At 44.2% G+C, this 22,406-nt stretch overlaps 1 protein-coding gene and 1 non-coding gene across 2 annotated transcripts; both read right to left on the minus strand.

Moving 5' to 3' along the window:
• Nucleotides 1-18,446: 18,446 nt before the first annotated feature.
• LOC136475352 (CASP-like protein 4D1) lies at nt 18,447-19,189 on the minus strand. The gene is made up of 3 exons (XM_066472881.1): nt 19,035-19,189; nt 18,775-18,910; nt 18,447-18,692 (listed from the first exon to the last, which is right to left on the minus strand). Exons 1-3 carry the CDS (start codon nt 19,187-19,189, stop codon nt 18,447-18,449), a joined length of 537 nt encoding a protein of 178 aa, XP_066328978.1.
• Nucleotides 19,190-20,230: 1,041 nt separating this feature from the next.
• Nucleotides 20,231-20,312, minus strand: TRNAS-AGA (transfer RNA serine (anticodon AGA)). The gene has a single exon. It is a non-coding gene; the product is annotated as a tRNA-Ser (tRNA).
• Between the last annotated feature and the right edge of the window lie 2,094 nt (nt 20,313-22,406).

Raw genomic sequence — 22,406 nt, forward strand, 5'->3', positions numbered from 1 at the left:
CCAATGTGACATATTTCTCGGACTTTTTCTATATTTCTTTAATTTATTTCATTTAATTGAATTTTCTTGGATAATTCAAATTATAACGGCTAGTCATTCGAATAATGAAAAAAATGAATGGAAAAATGATATTCATGTTATTTAGTATAATGTGAGGCCGTATCCAGGAATAGACCACCAATTTCGAGCATCTTGTTCATGAAACATGACCACGAACTTGCGGTCGAGTTGTTTCTAAATTCTATAAAAAGCAAACGAAGTCTAAAAATCATGAAACTTGTCAAGATGTCAAGATATCATATGTGAAGGCTGTGATAAAAATTTGAGGAGGTTTCGCGTAAGTCGGTTTGCAAACAACGTGTGATGAAATGCGGCGATACCACGTCCGCGCACACGCTGATGTCGAGGATGAGGGCGCTGGGCGTCATCCGGTTGCTCTTGCAGAGGAGGTAGACGGCGACGGGGATCTGCAGCATGCCGCCGGCCATCGCGATCACCGCCACGGCGACCGTGTACCTTCAGTTTATTTGGAGATCACACGCACATGAACATGCATACAGCAGCGACGACACGGAACAAATCAAATGAAATGAAACCGTTAGTTTCAGCGCAGGGCCTTAGCTTGCTCCATCATCGATCACCTAATAAGCTACTAAGCTAGCTACTACGAGATGAGAGGGCACGTATGAGTAGCTCTGCAGCTTGTAGTAGTCAACACCGTAATCGCGCTTGGTGTGGTTGTGGACCTTCAGGGGCACGCTCACGGCCAGGACGGCGATCATGAGCAGCCGCGCACCCATGCCGGCGGCGATCCACGCCTTCCGCGACAGCGCCATCATATATCCTGCTCGATCTCTCCTTGGCCGCGAGCTCGCTAGGGACGGCGACGCACGGACGACACCGCCACCATGGATGGAGTGCGCGCCTGCGTACGTATTTGTAGTGCAAGGAACCGAGGTGTTTGTTTCTGGGAAGCATGCAGGAGCAGCTAGCTGCTAGCCGCGGGATATATAGATACCCGTTGCCGTTGGCGTTGGGCGTCGTTGGGGCGTTACTGCTTGTCTTTGCTCCCATCGTCGTGTCGATGGGGGCGCCTATGTGGTGATGTCACGGAAAACAGAGGCCGGCCTATGACGCTAGCACGAGCTGAGCACCTGCTTGGTTCCTTAGTTCCAACGCCGTCCGGCGCTGCAAACACAACGGACACGGCATCATCCTCGAGGAAACGAGCAGGTAATAAATTATTCCAGTGAAATTTCGCTCCTGAGTTCGGGCCTCGGAACCATATGAGTTCGGGCCTCGGAACCATATGCGACAACCAATCATTTTGGATCAATTGTTGCTTTCGTAACAGTGTAGTACGTCATGCTGTGTGACTGTGTTCGTGTGTATGATTGTTTTTATAACATTGCAGTCATGGTACAGATTTGATACGCTCCAAGCAGTGGCGGATCTAGGGTTAAACACCTTTGGGGCCAAAGCTCATTAATTTTAGATCAATTAACACCATTAACATATATAGTTGTGAATTTTATAAGAAAATTTGGCAAAAGCAATGGCCCCACAGCCAAAGCCTAGATCCGTCACTGGCTCCAAGCCCCTCATCTCTTCTCTCCTTCCTCCCCTCTCTACTCTCCTTTGCTCACTTTCACTTCGCTTCCTAGGTTGGGGATGACGACGGATCTCCTTCGGGCTTAGAGGCACGAATCTTCGAGGATGAAGGTGGTCATCCTTCGAGGAAACGCGCATGTAGTAAATTATTCTAGGGAAATTTCGGCCCGAGTTCGGGCCTTGGAACCATATGCGACAACCAATCATTTTGGATCGATGGTTTCTTTCGTAACAGTGTAGTACGTCATGATGTGTGTTCGTGTGTATGGTTGTTCTTATAACATTGCAGTCATGGTACAGATTTGATACGCTCCAAGCAGTGGTGGATCAAGTGTTAAACACCTATGGGGGCCAAAGCTCATTAATTTTAGATCAATTAACACCATTAACATATATAGTTGTGAATTTTATAAGAAAATTTGGCAAAAGCAATGGCCCCACAGCCAAAGCCTAGATCTGTCACTGGCTCCAAGCCCCTCATCTCTTCTCTCCTTCCTCCCCTCTCTACTCTCCTTCGCTCAATTTCACTTCGTTTCCTAGGTTGGGGATGACGACGGATCTCCTTCGGGCTTAGAGGCACGAGTCTTCGAGGATGAAGGTGGTCATCCTTCGAGAAAACGCGCATGTAGTAAATTATTCCAGGGAAATTTTGCCCTGAGTTCGGGCCTCGGAACCATATGCGACAACCAATCATTTTGGATCGATGGTTGCTTTCGTAACAGTGTAGTACGTCATGCTGTGTGTTCGTGTGTATGGTTGTTTTTATAACACTGCAGTCATGGTACAGATTTGATATGCTCCAAGCAGTGGCGGATCCAGTGTTAAACACCTGTGGGGGCCAAAGCTCATTAATTTTAGATCAATTAACACCATTAACATATATAGTTGTGAATTTTATAAGAAAATTTGGCAAAAGCAATGGCTCCACAGCCAAAGCCTAGATCTGTCACTGGCTCCAAGCCCCTCATCTCTTCTCTCCTTCCTCCCCTCTCTACTCTCCTTCGCTCACTTTCACTTCGTTTCCTAGGTTGGGGATGACGACGGATCTCCTTCGGGCTTAGAGGCACGAGTCTTCGAGGATGAAGGTGGTCATCCTTTGAGGAAACGCGCATGTAGTAAATTATTCCAGGGAAATTTTGCCCCGAGTTCGGGCCTCGGAACCATATGCGACAACCAATCATTTTGGATCGATGGTTGCTTTCATAACAGTGTAGTACGTCATGCTGTGTGTTCGTGTGTATGGTTGTTTTTATAACATTGCAGTCATGGTACAGATTTGATACGCTCCAAGCAGTGGCGGATCCAGTGTTAAACACCTGTGGGGCCAAAGCTCATTAACTTTAGATCAATTAACACCATTAACATATATAGTTGTGAATTTTATAAGAAAATTTGGCAAAAGCAAAGGCCCCACAGCCAAAGCCTAGATCTGTCACTGGCTCCAAGCCCCTCATCTCTACTCTCCTTCCTCCCATCTCTACTCTCCTTCGCTCACTTTCACTTCGTTTCCTAGGTTGGGGATGACGACGGATCTCCTTCGGGCTTAGAGGCACGAGTCTTCGAGGATGAAGGTGGTCATCCTTCGAGGAAACGCGCATGTAGTAAATTATTCCAGGGAAATTTTGCCCCGAGTTCGGGCCTCGGAACCATATGCGACAACCAATCATTTTGGATCGATGGTTGCTTTCGTAACAGTGTAGTATGTCATGCTGTGTGTTCGTGTGTATGGTTGTTTTTATAACATTGCAGTCATGGTACAGATTTGATACGTCCAAGCAGTGGCGGATCCAAGGTTAAACACCTGTGGGCCCACAGCTCATTAATTTTAGATCAATTAACACCATTAACATATATAGTTGTGAATTTTATAAGAAAAATTGGCAAAAGCAATGGCCCCATAGCCAAAGCCTAGATCCATCACTGGCTCCAAGCCCCTCATCTCTTCTCTCCTTCCTCCCCTCTCTACTCTCCTTCGCTCACGTTCACTTCGTTTCCTAGACTAGGGATGACGACGGATCTCCTTCGGGCTTAGAGGCGCGAGTCTTCGAGGATGAAGGTGGTCTTGGAAGGTGTGGTTCTCTGAGGACAGAGGGCTTAAGGCATGGGTCTCCAGGACAGATGTGGGCCTTGGCAGCGGGCAATCCCTATGGCGACAGTGATGCTGATGATGGCCACTGTTTTTTCTTCTTTTTTTAGAGGCAAGCGTTGAACACACCCGCCTACGAAGATGTGATTTCTAGAGAGGAGTGAAGTTACGGACCCACCTCTACTGCTATGATTTCTAGAAACGGGCTTTTCATATTGCCTTTGCAAACTCCTGATTAATGGTGATGGTTGAGTTGTCCGCCTCTATAATGTTCTATTAACTGACTCAGAAAAGTGATAATGTAGTAGTGGCGGCCACCGCCACCCAGTGTGCCTCCTCCCTAGTCCCCCAACACCTCCCCTCATGTAGCTCCTCCTCCTTGCCCTCCCTTACTCTCCCCAAGTGTGGATCCTCGTGCCTCCCCTCCGGTCTGTTCCTCCTTCCCGTCCTCTCCAAGCGCCTCCTTCAGGCTCCTCCCTCTGCGCCTCCCCTCCCAGCAGTTCCTCCTCTCTGTCCACATCTCTCCCTCCCAAGCGTTGCTCCTTCTCCCGGGCATGGCCTCCCCTTGCTGCTCCACCTCGTTACCTACTTCCCTAGACAGGCATGCGTGTGCCACCACAACCCCCTTCGGTGGCATGCACTACCACCAGCCCTTCTAGTCCTCCCGATGTGATTTAACAAAAGATAATGAAATTGGGTGAAATTAGAAATTGAGAACATGTTTATACTGATGATTTGTCAAAAAAATGAAATTAGATATGCTCAAAGGACATTGTCATGTGCAACTATGTTTAGTTCTTGTTTTAATTGAGGTATTTGGGATTGATTTTGTTGTTTCAACATATAGTTCATTTGCAAGTAATTTTATGATTTATTTGTTAGGATTTATATGCGGTGGTGATAGCACATATTATATACGCTATGGTTTTTTGAAGACCGGGAGCATAGCTCTATTTTTAGTTTTGCATATAAATTCAAAATATTTGGATTTGTACCATTTGTATTAACTACTAGTATATAGTTTGAATTTATATAGTGTGAAATACATCGAATAGATAGAGTATATAAGCAATGGGAGAGAAGTAAAAGTAGGGGCTCTGATTTGAGAGCTATTGTTAGAGCTGAACTCAGAAAAAAGAACCCTCGAAGGTAGAAGAGCGCTTAAATCTAAAGTACGAGTCTAGTTTGGTTTTGACTAATTGATGAAACCATTGTGGACTAACCTTCTTTTTAAGTGTTGTGATTGAAGTAAGGTTGGTTCACACCAAGGTGGAGCTAGATGACACTCATGGTGATGGAGAAGGTCAAAAGATGGTGATAAGTGCTCCTACTTGAAAAAGAAGAAAGAAAAAAACAAAATAAGTTGAAGGCAAAGGTATTAAACCTAAGGCCATTTTGTTTTGCCGGTCAAGACGTAATAGAGTGCGTGATCGGGTTTAGGATAAATAACCGTACTATAAAGAGGAAAAATCTTTAATTGCAATGGTTATCTAATGCCACTAAGTGTGAGTCTCATTTTCATATATAGTGTGCTTAGTGACGTGGTTAGATGCATGAGAAAGCCCGAGAAAATTCTTTGTGAAAAGCTATCTCAAGTGCTAAAATTAGTTTGGTGCTTTTGGGAAGAGATAACACTTGAAATGGGCATGCTGTGAAGTCTGAACAAGAAATTCTAGTTCAACTCGATTGAATTGCTCGGCAAGGGTGCTCTGTTGTTTGGCGCCACTTAACAAGAAATTTAGTTGACCTGAGCTGGAATTTCCAGTGCGGGGATCCTCCCATGCCAACGGTCAGGAGAGGAGCACCCGCCTGAGAAATTTCAGTGCAGGAAAGGGGCACCTACACAGCAATGGTCAGGAGGCTAGCTAGCTGGGGATAAGGTTGGGTCTCCCCTTTCTTCCTCCTCCATTAATTCCCCATTCTCGCATTTGCTCACATCCTCTTGGAAGAAGAAAAGCTCTCCCCTTCTCCTCTCTCACTCCCAATGATTGGTGCTCCATTTAAGTGAGAAATTGAGCTCTAGTGTGGATCTTGAGAGCTTCAAGAGCATCTCCTCCCTCTCCTAGCTTGGTGCTCATTCATGAGAGGATTTGGGGGAAACCCTAATGTGTGCATTTGAGGTTGCATTTTGGTGGCACTATTGCGATTGTGGATCTCTTATTACTCTTGGTGATTGCCGTCACCTAGGTGATTGGTGATTTGGTGATTGGTGAGAGGATTTGGTGATTGTATGCGCCCCCAATTAAGGATTTGTGAGGGGATCTAGATCTTATTCCCCACAGGAGATCACAAAAGGTACTCTAGTGGATTGCTCGTGACGTTGAGTGCCCTCATTTGTGGAGGTTCTTACGGCACCCTTGTGTAGGGCTAGGCTTGTGTATGCCTATTAACACGTGAACCACCAAGTGAATCGGACGCCACAACAGGGACTACCTTGTCAGCGAGCAAGTGAACCTTGGGATAAATCATTGAGTCAATTGGTATTCTTGGTATTCATTTGATTGACCTTGCCCGACTCGATATACTATCTCATTGCATTACTTTCATCAATATACTTGTGTAATAATTGTTAGTCTTCTTGTGTAGCTAGTGAACTACAGGAGTAATTAGTTAAGTAGCTAGTTGATGTTAGTGTGATTATCTTTCTAGCTAGCTCACTAGATAATTTATGAGTGACACAGCTCATTGATTGCCATAGAGATCATAGCACACTAGTATATTGGTAAGCAGCCTGTATTTTTAGTAGAGCTAGAGCAAAACGTAATTATCACTTTTTAATTGTGTAACCATTGCTTTAAGTGTCTTGTAGAATTTTTAATTAGGCTATTTAAACCCCCTCTAGACATTTAGAACTTTCCAGCCTCCCCTCCCAATGGTTCCTCTAGGCTCCTCCTCCCTCCCAAACGCTGCTCCTTCTCCCCGGCATGGCCTCCCCTTGCCGCTCCACCTTGTTACCTACTTCCCTGGATAGGCATGCGTGTGCCACCACAGCCCCTTGTTGTGGCATGCACCGCCACCGGCCCTTCTAGTCCCCCCGATGCGATTTAACAAAAAATAATGAAATTGGATGAAATTAGAAACCGAGCACATGTTTATACTAATGATTTGTCAAAAAATGAAATTAGATATGCTCAGAGGACATTGTCATGTGCAACGATGTTTAGTTCTTGTTTTAATTGAGGTATTTGGGATTGATGTCTTTTGTTTCAACACATAGTTCATTTGCTAGTAAATTTATGATTTATTTGTTACGATTTATATGTGGATGGTGATAGCACATATTATATCGCTATGGTTTTTGAACATATTCCTTTCATCAATATACTTGTGTAATAATTGTTAGTCTTCTTGTGTAGCTAGTGAACTAGAGAAGTAATTAGTTAAGTAGCTAGTTGATGTTAGTGTGATTATCTTGCTAGCTAGCTCACTAGATAGTTTACGAGTGACACAGCTCATTGATTGCCATAGAGATCATAGCACACCAGTATATTGGTAGGTGGCCTATATTTTTAGTACAGCTAGAGCAAAACACAATTATCACTTTTTAATTGTGTAACCATTTGCTTTAAGTGTCTTGTAGAATTTTTAATTAGGCTATTCAAACCCTCCTCTAGAGATTAGGACTTTCCAGCCTCCCCTCCCAATGGTTCCTTCAGGCTCCTCCTCCCTCCCAAACGCTGCTCGTTCTCCCCGGCATGGCCTCCCCTTGCCGCTCCACCTTGTTACCTAATTCCCTAGATAGGCATGCGTGTGCCACCACAGCCCCTTGTGCGGCATGCACTGCCATCGGCCCTTCTAGTCCTCCCGATACGATTTAACAAAAAATAATGAAATTGGATGAAATTAGAAACCGAGCACATGTTTATACTAATGCTTTGTCAAAAAAAATGAAATTAAATATGCTCAGAGGACATTGTCATGTGCAACGATGTTTAGTTCTTGTTTTAATTGAGGTATTTGGGATTGATGTCTTTTGTTTCAACACATAGTTCATTTGCTAGTAAATTTATGATTTATTTGTTAGGATTTATATGCGGATAGTGATAGCACATATTATATCGCTATGGCTTTTCGAAGACCGGGAGCAAGCTCTATTTTTAATTTTGCATTTAAATTCAAACTGTCGTATTGGATTTGTACCATTTGTATTAACTACTAGTATTATATAGTCTGAACTTATATAGTGTCGAATACATCAAACAGATAGAGTATACGAGTAAAGGAAGAGAAGTAGAAGTAGGGGCTCTGATTTGAGAGCTGTTTTTTTAGATAAAGGATAGTTTATATCCGGCTTCATCTACCAAGGTAGAATCAGGCCCATTATTACAAAGTTCACAGCACACCACTTTCAAGGTTGAGAAGCTCACATCTAGACTTTGGGAAACAAAACATGAAGAGAAGTCCTAACTAAGATAGACCACAAAACCTAGTAGATAACCATCCACTGGAACTAAAGAAATGCAGGGCTGAAGTTTCCAAATGCTGCCCAACAAGGGTCAGCTGGTCCCGTAGATCATCACGCCGCTGCAGTCTTGCCCATTGTCGTAGCCAATGGGTTCCCCTGAAGAGCACCTGCAAAAACGTTTTTGGTCTGCATTTGTCAAAAAACACTTCATTTCTTGTTAACCAAATTGTCCAACATAAAGCCGCTGCTGCCGTTAATAACAATGAGTTATAAATAACACCACCCATCTTAGACCAAGTAACAAATAAATTGTCTATGTTGAGAGGAGGTGCTATTCCAAATAATAAGTGTACAGCGCGCCACATAAATTTGGCATAAGCACATTCGAAAAAAAGGTGGTGAATAGTCTCTGTAGAGTGACAAAAGCAGCAACTTTTGTCACCATTCCAGTTACGTCTTGCAAGGATATCTTTGGTTAGGATTACACCTCTTTTTAGGTACCACAAGAATATCTGTATTCCTGTAGGAATCTTGATCTGTCATAAATCTTATGACACTCTGACACCATTGTTAATTAACTTGGCATACATAGATTTAACTGAGAAGGTACCTGATGAATGTAAAGCCCAAACAAATATGTCTCTTTCCCCAGTAAGTTCACGTCTTGTATAGAAGCAACAATTCTAAGCCAGTCCCTTCGATTCCTACTCACTAAATTACGATGAAAGGAAATGTTAAGTGGGACTGAAGCAAGTAGTCTTGCCACCGAATCTTGTTTTCTTCTCACAATATTGAACAACTCAGGAAATCTATCTTTTAGTGGCTGGTCACCCAATGAAGCATCAATCCAAAAACGAGTTTGCGATCCGTCTTTCACTTTGAATGAACCTAAACCCATGAAAGTATATTTAACATTCATCAAGCCTTTCCAGAAATGAGAGTCATTTGGCTTTTTAGTACAACTCCCTAGAGTCTTATCTTTTATGTATTTATTCCTCAATAATTCTTGTCACATGCCATCCTCATTTAGCAATTTGAAAAGCCATTTACTTAACAAACATCTATTTTGTAAGTCCAAATTTTGAATACCTAAGCCACCTTGGATTTTTGGTTGGCACAAAATTTTCCATTTAGCCAGCCTATATTTGCGCTTGTGTTGGTCATTTTGCCAGTAGAATCTTGATCTTAAACAGTTAATCTTTTCCAAAACTCCTTTTGGGAGTTCGAAAAATGACATCATAAACATCAGTAAGCTAGAGAGCACCGAGTTTATTAAAACCAAGCGACCTCCTACCAAAAGCAACTTGCCTTTCCAACCACTAAGCTTCTTCTCAATTCTGTTTTCGATTGTCTACCAATCTTTATTACTCAACTTCCTAGTGTGTATAGGTAAACTAAGGTAACGGAAAGGAAACCTACCCAACCCACATCCAAACAGCTATGAGTAAAATACCTTATGATCCTTTGCCTTACCAAAGCAAAAGATCTCACTCTTGTGAAAGTTAATTTTAAGCCCTGAGAGTTGCTCAAAAGTACTTAAAATTAACTTCATGTTTCTCACACTTTCAACATCATGGCTCATAAATATTACTATGTCGTCCACATATTGGAGGATGGACAAGCCATCTTGGACAAGGCGGGGTAAGACCCCTTCTACCTGACCTGCTTCCTTTGCTCTAGCAATCAGTATAGCCAGCATATCTACCACTATATTAAATAGTATTGGAGACATTGGGTCACCTTGCCTTAAACCTTTTTCGTTTGGAAGTATGAACCAAGTTGATCGTTCACCTTAATATTTACATTTCCTCCTTGTGTGAACTGCTTCACCCAAGAGCACCATTTTTGTGAGAAACCTTTCATCCTTAAAGTTTGTTGTAGAAAGCTCTATTTTACTTTATCATATGCCTTTTCAAAGTCTATCTTGAAAATTATCCCATCTTGTTTTTTCGAGTGAAGTTCATGTATTGTCTCGTGAATTATTACTGCGCCTTCCATAATGTTTCTACCTAGAAGGAATGCTGTTTGTGTTGGTCTAATAATCTTCTGGGCAACAGTAGCTAATCTATTAGTTGCAACTTTGGTAAAGATTTTAAAAGAAACATTCAACAAACATATTGGTTTGTATTGTTGAATCACTTTCGCATCTTTCTTTTTTGGTAGCAAAATTATTGTTCCAAAGTTGAGACTATTCAAAGGCAAGGTTCCCTCATGAAATTCCATAAACATAGCCATCAGATCATCTTTTAATAAGTCCCAGAAGACCTGATAAAACTCTGGTGGAAAACTGTCTAGGCCTGATGCCTTATTATGTTCCATTTGGAACACTGCTGTCCTTACTTCTGATTCCGAGAAGGCATCTGTCAAGTGCTCATTTTCCAGTTCGGAGACTTGTGGAATGTCATGAACATAGTGTTCATCTAACTCAATAAAAGAATTCTCCGGAGGACCAAAAAGACTCTTGTAATAATTGGTAATATGCTGCTTTAACTGAGCATCACCATCTATTACAGTGTGACTGTCCTCCAACTGGAAAATACGAGTTTTCTGATGTCTTCCGTTAGCCAACAAATGGTAATATTTTGTGTTAGCATCACCCTCTAGTAGGTGCTTAACCTTTGCCCTTTGCTACCATTTGAGTTCCTCTTCTCGAAGTATTTCAGCAAGCCTTTCATTTAACACGTGTTTTAAGTTTAGTTCTGACTCATCAAGCAAAGAGTTCTCTGCCTTTTTATCTAGCTCATCAAGTTTGTTTAACAAGGTCTTCTTTTCTTTCTTGTAGGCACCACTCACATTTTTTGCCCATCCTCTGAGGTATTGGTGGAGCTTTCTGATTTTTGCTTGCCACCTCTCTAGGGGGCTGCCCTTGACGAGCACACTATGCCACACATCTCTCACTATGTCACAAAATCCATCCCTGAGCAACCAACCCAATTCGAACTTAAACTGTGGCTGGTAAGCCGGAGATGGACTATTTGTGCTATAAAACAGTGGAGTGTGATCAGAAATCTCTCTGCTCAATGCTCGGACACTAGAAACAGGGTATTTGGACTCAAAATCTGTACAAACAAGAATTCTATCTAATTTCTCAAAGGTCTGATTTTGTAAATTATTCGCCCAAGTAAACTTCCTTCCTGCCATTTCTAATTCTCTAAGGTTTAAAGTATCTATTACAGCATTGAACAGAAAAGGCCATCTATCATTATAGTTGTCATTGTTTTTCTCATCTGGTCACCACCTATAATAAGAGGTAATGTTTCTTTTGAACATACTCGGACTAGTTCGGATAAGAAATGTGATTTAAGATCCGCTTGAGCTAGGCCATACACTGAGATTAAATTGAACTTAAAATCATCCTCCTTCTGTCTTAACTTAAACTGAACTAAAAAGTCCCCCTCTTCTATTTGTCCAATGTCAAAGGTTAAGAGATTTACCCCAAGAATCATGCCACCGGACCGACCCCTTGGAGCCATGCAATGCCAAAGAAAATCTCTGCCAGCGTAGATATTATTCAAAGTAGACTGCAGAAAATTGGCTCTACCGGTTTCCGATACAGCTATGAACTCTAGGTTCTTCTCTTTTGTTAAATCAGAAAGAAATTTATATTTTTGTGTCAGCAAAACCGTTGCTATTCCAGAAAATTCCTTTCATTGCGATTCTTTTTTTAGTTTTTTCTTATTGTTTTTGGACCTAGACTTCTTGAGATGTGATATGGGGGTCTATAAACACAAAGGGTCATAGCCGCCATCACCTAGGTCTTTAGAGATTTCGGCACAAATGAGATTTAAAGCATCTAAGTCTAGGTCCTCATCCACTAAACAAACAGTTGAAGCATCCCTTAACAAAGAACTATTATCTACTTTTAACAAGTTATTCTCAGACATTCTGGTTGATTCTATGTCTCTAAGATGTTGCAAAGACAATGTAACTTCCTGTTCATTAGCCCCAAGTGATATACCTAGTGTGCTAGTATAAGCTAGTAAAGAAGAATCATCAAAAACATCAAAAGAAAGTGGTTGTTCTTTACCCTTGATAGAAGAAGAATCCATGTTCCTACGTGCCTTTAACTTTGTTGCCTTCTCCAACGAGTCTTGCTCTGAAGTAGACGCGTTTATTTTACTAGCTCTCACTGGCGACACTACCCCACCACTCAGTGCTTTAGTCTTATTCAAAGTGCCAGAGTCAATCTTGGATTGCCACATGCTAGCTTTCCACTTTGCAGATCCATCTGGAGTCATCCCAGTCTGGGTAAGTAGCACCACAGGCTTAACTACCTCACTTTTCCTGACAGAGTTGGAAACTTTGCCTTCCTTATCAACATGATGGGGTACCTCTATAGTACCCATAAAAACCTCCTGGGTCCCAGCGGCTGCAAGGTCTTCCTGCTCAGTAAGAACAACAGTGGTAGCCTTACTCTTGTGCTGTCCACTCGGTGCAACTGAGGCATCAGGCTACTTTTCAGATGTTTGACCAGCTGGTGGGTCTTCCATCTTTTTACTGTCATGATCCATGTTCTCCGGCCCTTTTTCCTCTGGTGCTTTATCCTCATCCATGGTAGAGTCCATGTCAATGACTTGTGGCTCACCATCAGACATATCCTTCTCCACTCTGAATTGTAGCTCATAGACAAAGTCCCCAATGACTACATCCATAAGATCTGGGATGAGATCAGGATCCAGCACGGCTACTTTCATTCTAGCTCTGCCATACTTCTTTGTAAATTTAGTATCAACTGCTCGAGAGACACCTAGAATGGAGCCAATTGTCCAAATGATAGGGAACTCTCGCAGTTCCCTTGGTAGTCCCTGAAATTGTACCCAAACCTTATCAATCTCATATTTGAAGACATCATTTTCAGCCCCTTTCTCAAAACGAATCTTTCCTTTCACTGTTTTGGTGTCCATCAGACCCTAATTCACCATGTGATTGAGCATTTCAGTAGAAGGTAAATTAGTGGTAAAGGCATCATTGCCTTTCTCCTCAATCACCCAACTCTTTCCGAGTAGTAGTTTGTCGAGTTCTACTGCCAACTGATCTACAGTAAGAGAACCCTCCAGAACACGTACCACAGCTGATTTATCATCTGATACTACTTTTGAATTTTCTGCAACAGGTATAAATTAGAATCCTAGACCTTGAACAGCATAACCACATGGTATAGCAGTAGAATGAAGATTCTTCAAATTTGGGAAAACTTTTTTAACATGATCCCCATAGCAAATCTCATAGCTAAGAACTGTTGTACAAACTAAAATTGTATGCCCTTTGGTATGGCAGCGATAACAGTAGGGTTTACCCTTGCTCTTTTGATTCCCTTTTTGGGATGACTCTGGTGCATCACACTAGATCATTGCATTGTTGGAATTTGGTGGGGTAGTGGCCGGATTGAGATCAGCTGATGCCGGTGCCGTCGTGGTCGAAGATGGTGCCCCCATGGTTGGATTGGAGGCAGTGCCTAGCGCCGCTTGTAGGTTGGCTCCAGCGCCTTGCACTGTAGTCGTGCCATGCCCATGCACAGGTGCCTGGCGATGCATGTCGTGTCCCTATACTGGTGCTTGGCTCCTTGGATGCGCCTGACCATGTCCGGTGGTAGTGGTCTGGCCGCCCGCATGGGGCTGTGAGTGATGGTTGGGAGGAGGCATGGGAGGCGGCACACCGTGGTTGGGGCCAAACGGCACCGGCTGATGGTTCCGGCCAGCGTAGCCCTAGCCCCTACCATCGTGTGTTGTAGTGCCAGCCACCTCCTCGCCCTGCCCCCTAATACCCTCCATTGAAGCCACCATAGCCATGTCCACCATGATGACCATGGCCACGACCTCTCCCACGTGGCGGGAATCGACCACGTCCTCCACCTCTCCCTCCGTACCCTGGATTGAAGCCAGGATCAAAGCCCGGATTGAACCTTCCTCCGCCTCGTCCGCTGAAACCCTCCTGAGCCACCATGTGCTTTCCTTCCCGAACAACGTCGGCAAAATATTTTTTTTCATTAGCTGTGTCACAGGATACGGCTTAGGGATGCGCCTTGCTTCCACGAAGGGTCAAGTCACAGTATGCTTTGGCGGCTGCCTCTGGGGTTTCCTAGTTCTAGTTCTCGCAAACAGACTACACAAGCCCAGCGTGGGCCGAAAGAATTTTCCAGGCCCAATAGAGATTAGCTTAGGAATCTCACGTAGCTCGTGAATCTTCTCGTCTGACCTTTTCCCCGTGATGCACGCGGACGTAACTATGACCGGTAGCTCAGCTGGGTTCAAGGGAGGAAAGATTAGATCAAGATTCCGCGGATTTGAATTTTCAAAAATTTTTGAACCAGGATCAGCACCTGCCGACCCTGACCTCGCCGGCGTTCTTGCCGGTCGAGGCGTCGAGGGTGACCTGGAGCCTGAACTTGCTGGCGACCTCACCGGCGTTCTTGTCGGTCGAGATGTCGAGAGCGACCTGCCGCTCATAGAGCCTAAACTCGTCGGCGTTTTTGCCGACCGGTACTGGTAAGTCGCTTTGGCAAAAAAGTCTCCCAGGGCTCTAGGTGGAGATACCCGAGGGGAGGGCAAAGGCCCGTGCCATGGCGTGCCAACCAATTTTCTGTGAACCAATGACGAGATCACTGACCTTGAAAGCCTGCGATCACTGGATGAAGGAATGTTACCTGATGCCAAGGCACGTTCTGCTCTTGCTAACTGATCTACCGTGAAACCTGCCTCGAGAGCATCCTTGACGAATTTAGGTGTTGAAGGCACGCTCACCTCGTGCACTGGATCTTCATCGTCAGAGTCGTTGGTGTCCTCCGGCTGCGCCCAGAATCTTGAAGCGATCACCTGCGCTGGTGAAGATGGATCGCCACCGCCTTGTACGCCATGAACGGTCTTTAGACGCAGGGTCGCATCCACGGCCATCGCTACCTCACGCGACATAGCCTCGCCGCCGGTCATCCGCTTCGTCGTCGTCGCTGTCAGGTTCCGTAGCGGCTGCTGTCGGTAGCAAAGCCCGCCTGACCGCCGGAGCGAGGGTCAAGCGACGCTTACCAACCATCTGCTGCGATGATGACAATCAAGCATGAAAGGATTTCTAGTAGTGGGAGTTAAGCTCAGTCTCAGACGAAAGAGCCTCAAAAGTAGAAGAGCGCTTAAATCTAAAGTACGGGTGGGTGTTGGGAGCATTGTTGGATCGGAGTTGCTCCCATTCAAAACTTTTTCCATTTATACTCATCAAAACACCTTGGAATATTAGTATTGGTTAGGGAGGGCCTTGCATTCTGAACTAAACACTGGCAGAGTTTGCTTAATCTTTCATGCCACGATAGAGCCACCGACCGGTCAGACGTCATCGATGTCGTTGCTTGCTGCCCTGACCCAGAGCCTGGTGGAGACGACGGTGGCGCACATGGACAGGAGCATGCCGATGAGGAGGAAGACGATGGCGATGAGCCCCTTCTGGTAGATGCATGAGAAAGCCCAAGAAAATTCTTTGTGAAAAGCTATCTCAAGTGCTAAAATTAGTTTTGTGCTTTTGGGAAGAGATAGCACTTGAAATGGGCATGCTGTGAAGTCTGAACAAGAAATTCTAGTTCAACTCGGTTGAATTGCTCGGCAAGGGTGCTCTGTTGTTCGGCACCACTTAACAAGAAATTTAGTTGACCCGAGCTGGAATTTCCAGTGCGGGGATCCTCCCATGCCAACAGTCAGGAGAGGAGCACTCGCCTGAGAAATTTCAGTGTGGGAAAGGGGCACTTACACAGCAATGGTCGGGAGGCTGGCTAGCTGGGGATAAGGCTGGGTCTCCCCTTTCTTCCTCCTCCATTAATTCCCCATTCTCGCATTTGCTCACATCCTCTTGGAAGAAGAAAAGCTCTCCCCTTCTCCTCTCTCACTCCCAAGGAGTGGTGCTCCATTTAAGTGAGAAATTGAGCTCTAGTGTGGATCTTGAGAGCTTCAAGAGCATCTCCTCCCTCTCCTAGCTTGGTGCTCATTCATGAGAGGATTTGGGGGAAACCCTAATGTGTGCATTTGAGGTTGCATTTTGGTGACACTATTGCGATTGTGGATTTCTTATTACTCTTGGTGATTACCGTCACCTAGGTGATTGGTGATTGGTGAGAGGATTTGGTGATTGTATGCGCCCCCAATTAAGGATTTGTGAGGGGATCTAGACCTTATTCCCCACAGGAGATCACAAAAGGTACTCTAGTGGATTGCTCGTGACATTGAGTGCTCTCATTTGTGGAGGTTCTTACGGCACCCTTGTGTATGGCTAGGCTTGTGTATGCCTATTAACACGTGAACCACCAAGTGAATCGGACGCCACAATGGGGACTACCTTGTCGGCGAGTAAGTGAACCTCGGGATAAATCATTGAGTCAATTGGCATTCTTGGTATTCATTTGATTGACCTTGCCCGACTCGATATACTATCTCATTGCATTACTTTCATCAATATACTTGTGTAATAATTGTTAGTCTTCTTGTGTAGCTAGTGAACTAGAGAAGTAATTAGTTAAGTAGCTAGTTGATGTTAGTGTGATTATCTTGCTAGCTAGCTCACTAAATAATTTATGAGTGACACAGCTCATTGATTGCCATAGAGATCATAGCACACCAGCATATTGGTAGGCGGCCTGTATTTTTAGTAGAGCTAGAGCAAAATGCAATTATCACTTTTTAATTGTGTAACCATTTACTTTAAGTGTCTTGTAGAATTTTTAATTAGGCTATTTAAACCCTCTCTAGACATTTAGGACTTTCCAGCCTCCCTCCCAACGGTTCCTTCAGGCTCCTCCTCCCTCCCAAACGCTGCTCCTTCTCCCCGGCATGGTCTCCCCCTTGCCGCTCCACCTTGTTACCTACTTCCCTGGATAGGCATGTGTGTGCCACCACATCCCCTTGTTGCGGCATGCACTGCCACCGGCCCTTCTAGTCCTCCCGATGCGATTTAACAAAAAATAATGAAATTGGATGAAATTAGAAACCGAGCACATGTTTATACTAATGATTTGTCAAAAAATGAAATTAGATATGCTCAGAGGACATTGTCATGTGCAACGATGTTTAGTTCTTGTTTTAATTGAGGTATTTGGGATTGATGTCTTTTGTTTCAACACATAGTTCATTTGCTAGTAAATTTATGATTTATTTGTTAGGATTTATATGCGGACGGTGATAGCACACATTATATCGGTATGGCTTTTGAGCATATTCCTTTCATCAATATACTTGTGTAATAATTGTTAGTCTTCTTGTGTAGCTAGTGAACTAGAGAAGTAATTAGTTAAGTAGCTAGTTGATGTTAGTGTGATTATCTTGCTAGCTAGCTCACTAGATAGTCTACGAGTGACACAGCTCATTGATTGCCATAGAGATCAAAGCACACCAGTATATTGGTAGGTGGCCTGTATTTTTAGTACAGCTAGAGCAAAACACAATTATCATTTTTTAATTGTGTAACCATTTGCTTTAAGTGTCTTGTAGAATTTTTAATTAGGCTATTCAAACCTTCCTCTAGACATTAGGACTTTCCGGTCTCCCCTCCCAATGGTTCCTTCAGGCTCCTCCCTCCCAAACGCTGCTCCTTCTCCCTGGCATGGCCTCCCCTTGCCGCTCCACCTTGTTACCTACTTCCCTAGAGAGGCATGCGTGTGCCACCACAGCCCCTTGTGTGGCATTCACTGCCACCGGCCCTTCTAGTCCTCCCGATATGATTTAACAAAAATAATGAAATTGGATGAAATTAGAAACCGAGCACATGTTTATACTAATGATTTGTCAAAAAAATGAAATTAGATATGCTCAGAGGACATTGTCATGTGCAATGATGTTTAGTTCTTGTTTTAATTGAGGTATTTGGGATTGATGTCTTTTGTTTCAACACATAGCTAGTAAAATTATGATTTATTTGTTAGGATTTATATGCGGATGGTGATAGCACATATTATATCGCTATGGCTTTTCGAAGACCGGGAGCAAGCTCTATTTTTAATTTTGCTTTTAAATTCAAACTGTCGTATTGGATTTGTACCATTTGTATTAACTACTAGTATTATATAGTCTGAACTTATATAGTGTCGAATACATCAAATAGATGGAGTATATGAGTAAAGGGAGTATAGTAGGGGCTCTGATTTGAGAGCTGTTGTTAGAGTTAAGCTCAGTCTCAGACGAAAGAGCCCTCAAAAGTAGAAGAGCGCTTAAATCTAAGCATTGTTGGATCGGAGTTGCTCCCATTCAAAACTTTTTCCATTTATACTCGTCACAATACCTTGGAATATCAGTATTGGTTAGGGAGGGCCTTGCATTCTGAACTAAACACTGGCAGAGTTTGCTTAATCTTTCGTGCCACGATAGAGCCGCCGACCGGTCAGACGTCGTCGATGTCGTTGCTTGCTGCCCTGACCCGGAGCCTGGTGGAGACGACGGTGGCGCACACGGACAGGAGCGTGCCGATGAGGAGGAAGACGATGGCGATGAGCCCCTTCTGGTAGTACTTGACGAGATCTTGCGTGGCGTCTTCCTCCCATCGCGAGCCATGCTTCACGTACGCCAAGACGTCGTCGGTGGCGCCGAAGCCCGCGCCCACGGCGCTGGCCAGCACCACGGTCACCACCTGCATGCAGATGCAGCATCGTCATACGATCGAAACCCATACCATGAGTGGAGTATATATCTACGTGATCGAGCACACGTACAATGTCGGCGTACATACTGACGTCGAGGATGAGGGATCTGGACGTCATCCGCTTGCTCCTGCAGAGGAGGTAGACGGCGACGGGGATCTGCAGCACGCTGCCCGCCATCCCGACGACCGCCGCGACCACCGCGTACCTTTTTAGTTTCCGATGGCACACGCAGCATACACACAAGAATCAACCCTTCAGCAAGCCCTGGAGTGTACTAATAATAAGCTGTATCCACGACGACGCCGGCGCCGGCGGAGACGTATACGTACGTGTAGCTCTGGAGATCGTTGTTGTAGCCGGCGGCCTTGAAGTCGTAATGGACTCTGTTCGCGAACCTCGACTGCACGGTCATGGCCAGGACGGCGATCATCAGCAGCCGCGCAAGCAGGCCGGCGGCGATCCACGCCGTCCTCGACAGCGCCATCTTCTCCATCTCTCCCTCTCTCGCTGGCTTGCTACGGACGGCGGCTAACACACGAACATGCTGGGGGCCGCGCATGGTGTGTGTATTTGTAGTTTTGAGCGAGGGATCATCGACAGAGACAACGTTGGGGGGCCTTGCTGCTGGAGCATTGCTCCTATCGATCAGGCTGCCAATCCGCTCCATCTGTCACCCGGATGTAGCTTTTGCTTGCTTGCTTGCCGCGCTCGGCTCGACCGGGGGCGCATGCTTCCAAAACTGCGGAGACGGCAAGGACGATGGTGCAAACAACTTGGAGAGAAACTCGGATCATTTCCAGGAAATACACGAATAGCCATTGTCTCATCTTCATCTAGCCTTCCAAACGTTTTTCTTAATTAGCTCTATCATTTTTTATGGATCTTCTTACGTATGTTCGATTAGAGGTTTATGTTGAGTTTTTTTTTTTTTTCTGCTGTTTGCTGATGACATACGTAACATGCCAAGCCTCAAAGAACTATTTAGACGATTTTCAGTAGTTCCAAGGACCTGATTTTAGATAGACAAGGGACCTTCAAATGAGCAGGGGAATCTCACATTTGCTCTCTGCTGACGACACTGCTCTTCGATCTTTTGTGCCGTGGCTGAGCAAGCCGAGCATGTGAAGGAAATCTTAACTCGAAATAGAATTGGCCTCCTTTGACTGCAAAAATATATACTCCGTATGTTGGCCTACCTACTCTGCAGGGGCGAATGAAGGAAGACAATTTTCAGTCATTGAAGGGACGACTAGGAAAAGCATATGAAGGATTATACAGAAAAGAACATGTCCACTGGAGCAAAGAAATCTTGACAAAGGCTGTTCCTCAGGCCCTGTCCACTGGATAGTGGAAAATGGTAAGAAGAAAATGGCGTGGGTAGTTTGGGACAAGCTGACCCTAAAGAAAGGCTGTGGAGGTATTGATAGAATGATAGATATAGAGATAAATAAAAACGATTATAGTTATAAAAAAAAAGAAAAAAAGAAAGAAGCGAATGCATCAGGTTCCAAATCAAACCAAAAAACGTGGTCGGCAGGATTTAAACCTGCGCGGGCAAAGCCCACATGATTTCTAGTGATGCCCGATAACCACTCCGGCACGACCACTCTGATGTCTAATCAGCCATTCCTGCTCTAACTTCAACGAACAGTCAGATATTTGCGCGCAAGCTTGTTGTGCCAAGAGAAAGGCGGAACGCGATGAATGAAAAAAGGACGGGGGCCGAGATTGGGGCCCAGATAAACAGTCGTTCTGGTTCTTGGGCTGGGCCTACTCTGACCGCTTCCCGCCTCCACCACCTCTTATCTTCCCCCGTTCCGTTCCCCCACCTCCACCATTGGCGCGTCCACCGAGGCGGCCGGGTCGGTAGGTTCGCCTCCGCCGCCCTCCGCCGCGGCCGACCAATGAGTCATCCCGGCCTCGCGGCCTGCTCCCTCGCCCTCCTTATGCTTAGGTACGCTTCTGCTCCTCGGCACAGTTATTTCAGTCAGGCGTGGCTTCAGCTTCAGAGACCGCGCGGATGCTTCCCAGTCAGCCCGCCGGGTGGGCTGGGCGCAATGGGGCGGGGGGGTTCCCAGTCTGGGTCAAGGATCGAAACTGAAAAGGCTAGTGGTAGTGCCAAATCTCGCTTGAGCGATGTACTCATGTGCAGTAGCATTTATGCTATCGAGTATCGACGTTTTGGTTTACATCCTCGCTCTGGACATTCACGAGGATATATGGGCAGCCTAAGGATGGCTTTGCTGGGGTTTTAGTGTAATATAATAGAATCACGTTCCCGGGTGTCACGTTTTCAGTTTGTCCAATTGCATGTAGCAAAAATATTGCTGAAACTACTGCTCTTGCCCCTGCGTGTGATGGATATTTGCCTTATTCCACTGCACGTGCTTTACCCACAACATGCCACTGAAAGATTACAAATAATAGAGCAAATTGGATCAGATATCCACATGCCAAGTCTGGCAAGATGATATTACAATACCATCAATAGAGGTAGTGCTCATATACTGGGCTTATTTTATATGCTGGTTTTTCTCTCAGAGGTGTATGCGTTTGCTATCTGTGCTCTTCCACACATCAAGTCATATGGAATTCTGTTTTCAACTAATTCCATGTTTTGTACCATGAATAATAACAAGAACTTGATTTTCTTGACGATACCAGGAATGTCCAACTGAGTGACTGCTGAGCCGTAGATATCTCATTGATTGTTGATATGTGAGGACATTGTTTACAAACAAATGATATGTAGTATTCCAGATCTGAAGAACTAGACTCAGCATATACAACAGAAGTCATAGTGTATAAAAAGGAAGGATTTTCTCCAACAAAAATTCTTCCATAAGCCTCCAGATCTACTGCATTAAGTTATGTCACATGTTTTGCTGAATATGTCCTGAAGTAAAACTAATGTAAAAGTCAACCTTTGTAATTAATTCAACCTTAGTAGTGCTCTCGTAATGACAGTATTTTACTACTTTGTTCTCTTGACTTCTTGTACATACTAAGCCTTGGCAGTAAGCTTTTAATTTGCATCTTCCAGCTAAAGTTTTATGTTAGAGCCAATTTGTTCTCAAGAACTGTAAACCATCAAAATAACTCATAACTGTATCGGGTAATATGCAAACGAAAAATGCTTGTTGCTCTGTTTGAAATATTGTTATTTATTACAGTTGTTTCTGGTGTCATACTGTCATCTGATAAAGTAATTCAATAGCAAGCGAAGCAACAGTACACTTCATACAAGACAGAACTGAACTTTGACTTCTCAGAGCTTAAAACTGAATTTGTATGACATATTGCTAGTTTCATTTCAGATCATCTGTCTTTCTTAAGTCATCGTTTGTTTGATTGGGTTTAAAATCAGCAAAATCATAGTTAGCAGCCCAAAATCAAGAATTATAGCATCTTCTGAAGATTAAGACCTTAGCCACTCTTCTAAAGTATCAATATTTGGAAGTACGTAACTGTAGATCATGAACACAAAGTGTTTCGTCAATGTTCCCTTAACAACTTATGTTGTGTGCTTGATTATTTAAGGAGTCAGTTGACAAGCAGTGTTCATTTTCTTTTCAGCTTTAATGGTAAATAAATGATCATTAGGTGCAATTTACTATTCAAGCAACCATGTTACATGATCAGTTGGTATTTATGGCACATCAATTTTGTTAGTTGCGATGCTAGCATTCTGAACTATGTCA

The sequence above is a fragment of the Miscanthus floridulus genome, chromosome 8 (genome assembly GCF_019320115.1).
Source record: "Miscanthus floridulus cultivar M001 chromosome 8, ASM1932011v1, whole genome shotgun sequence".
Classification (NCBI taxonomy): Eukaryota; Viridiplantae; Streptophyta; class Magnoliopsida; order Poales; family Poaceae; genus Miscanthus; species Miscanthus floridulus.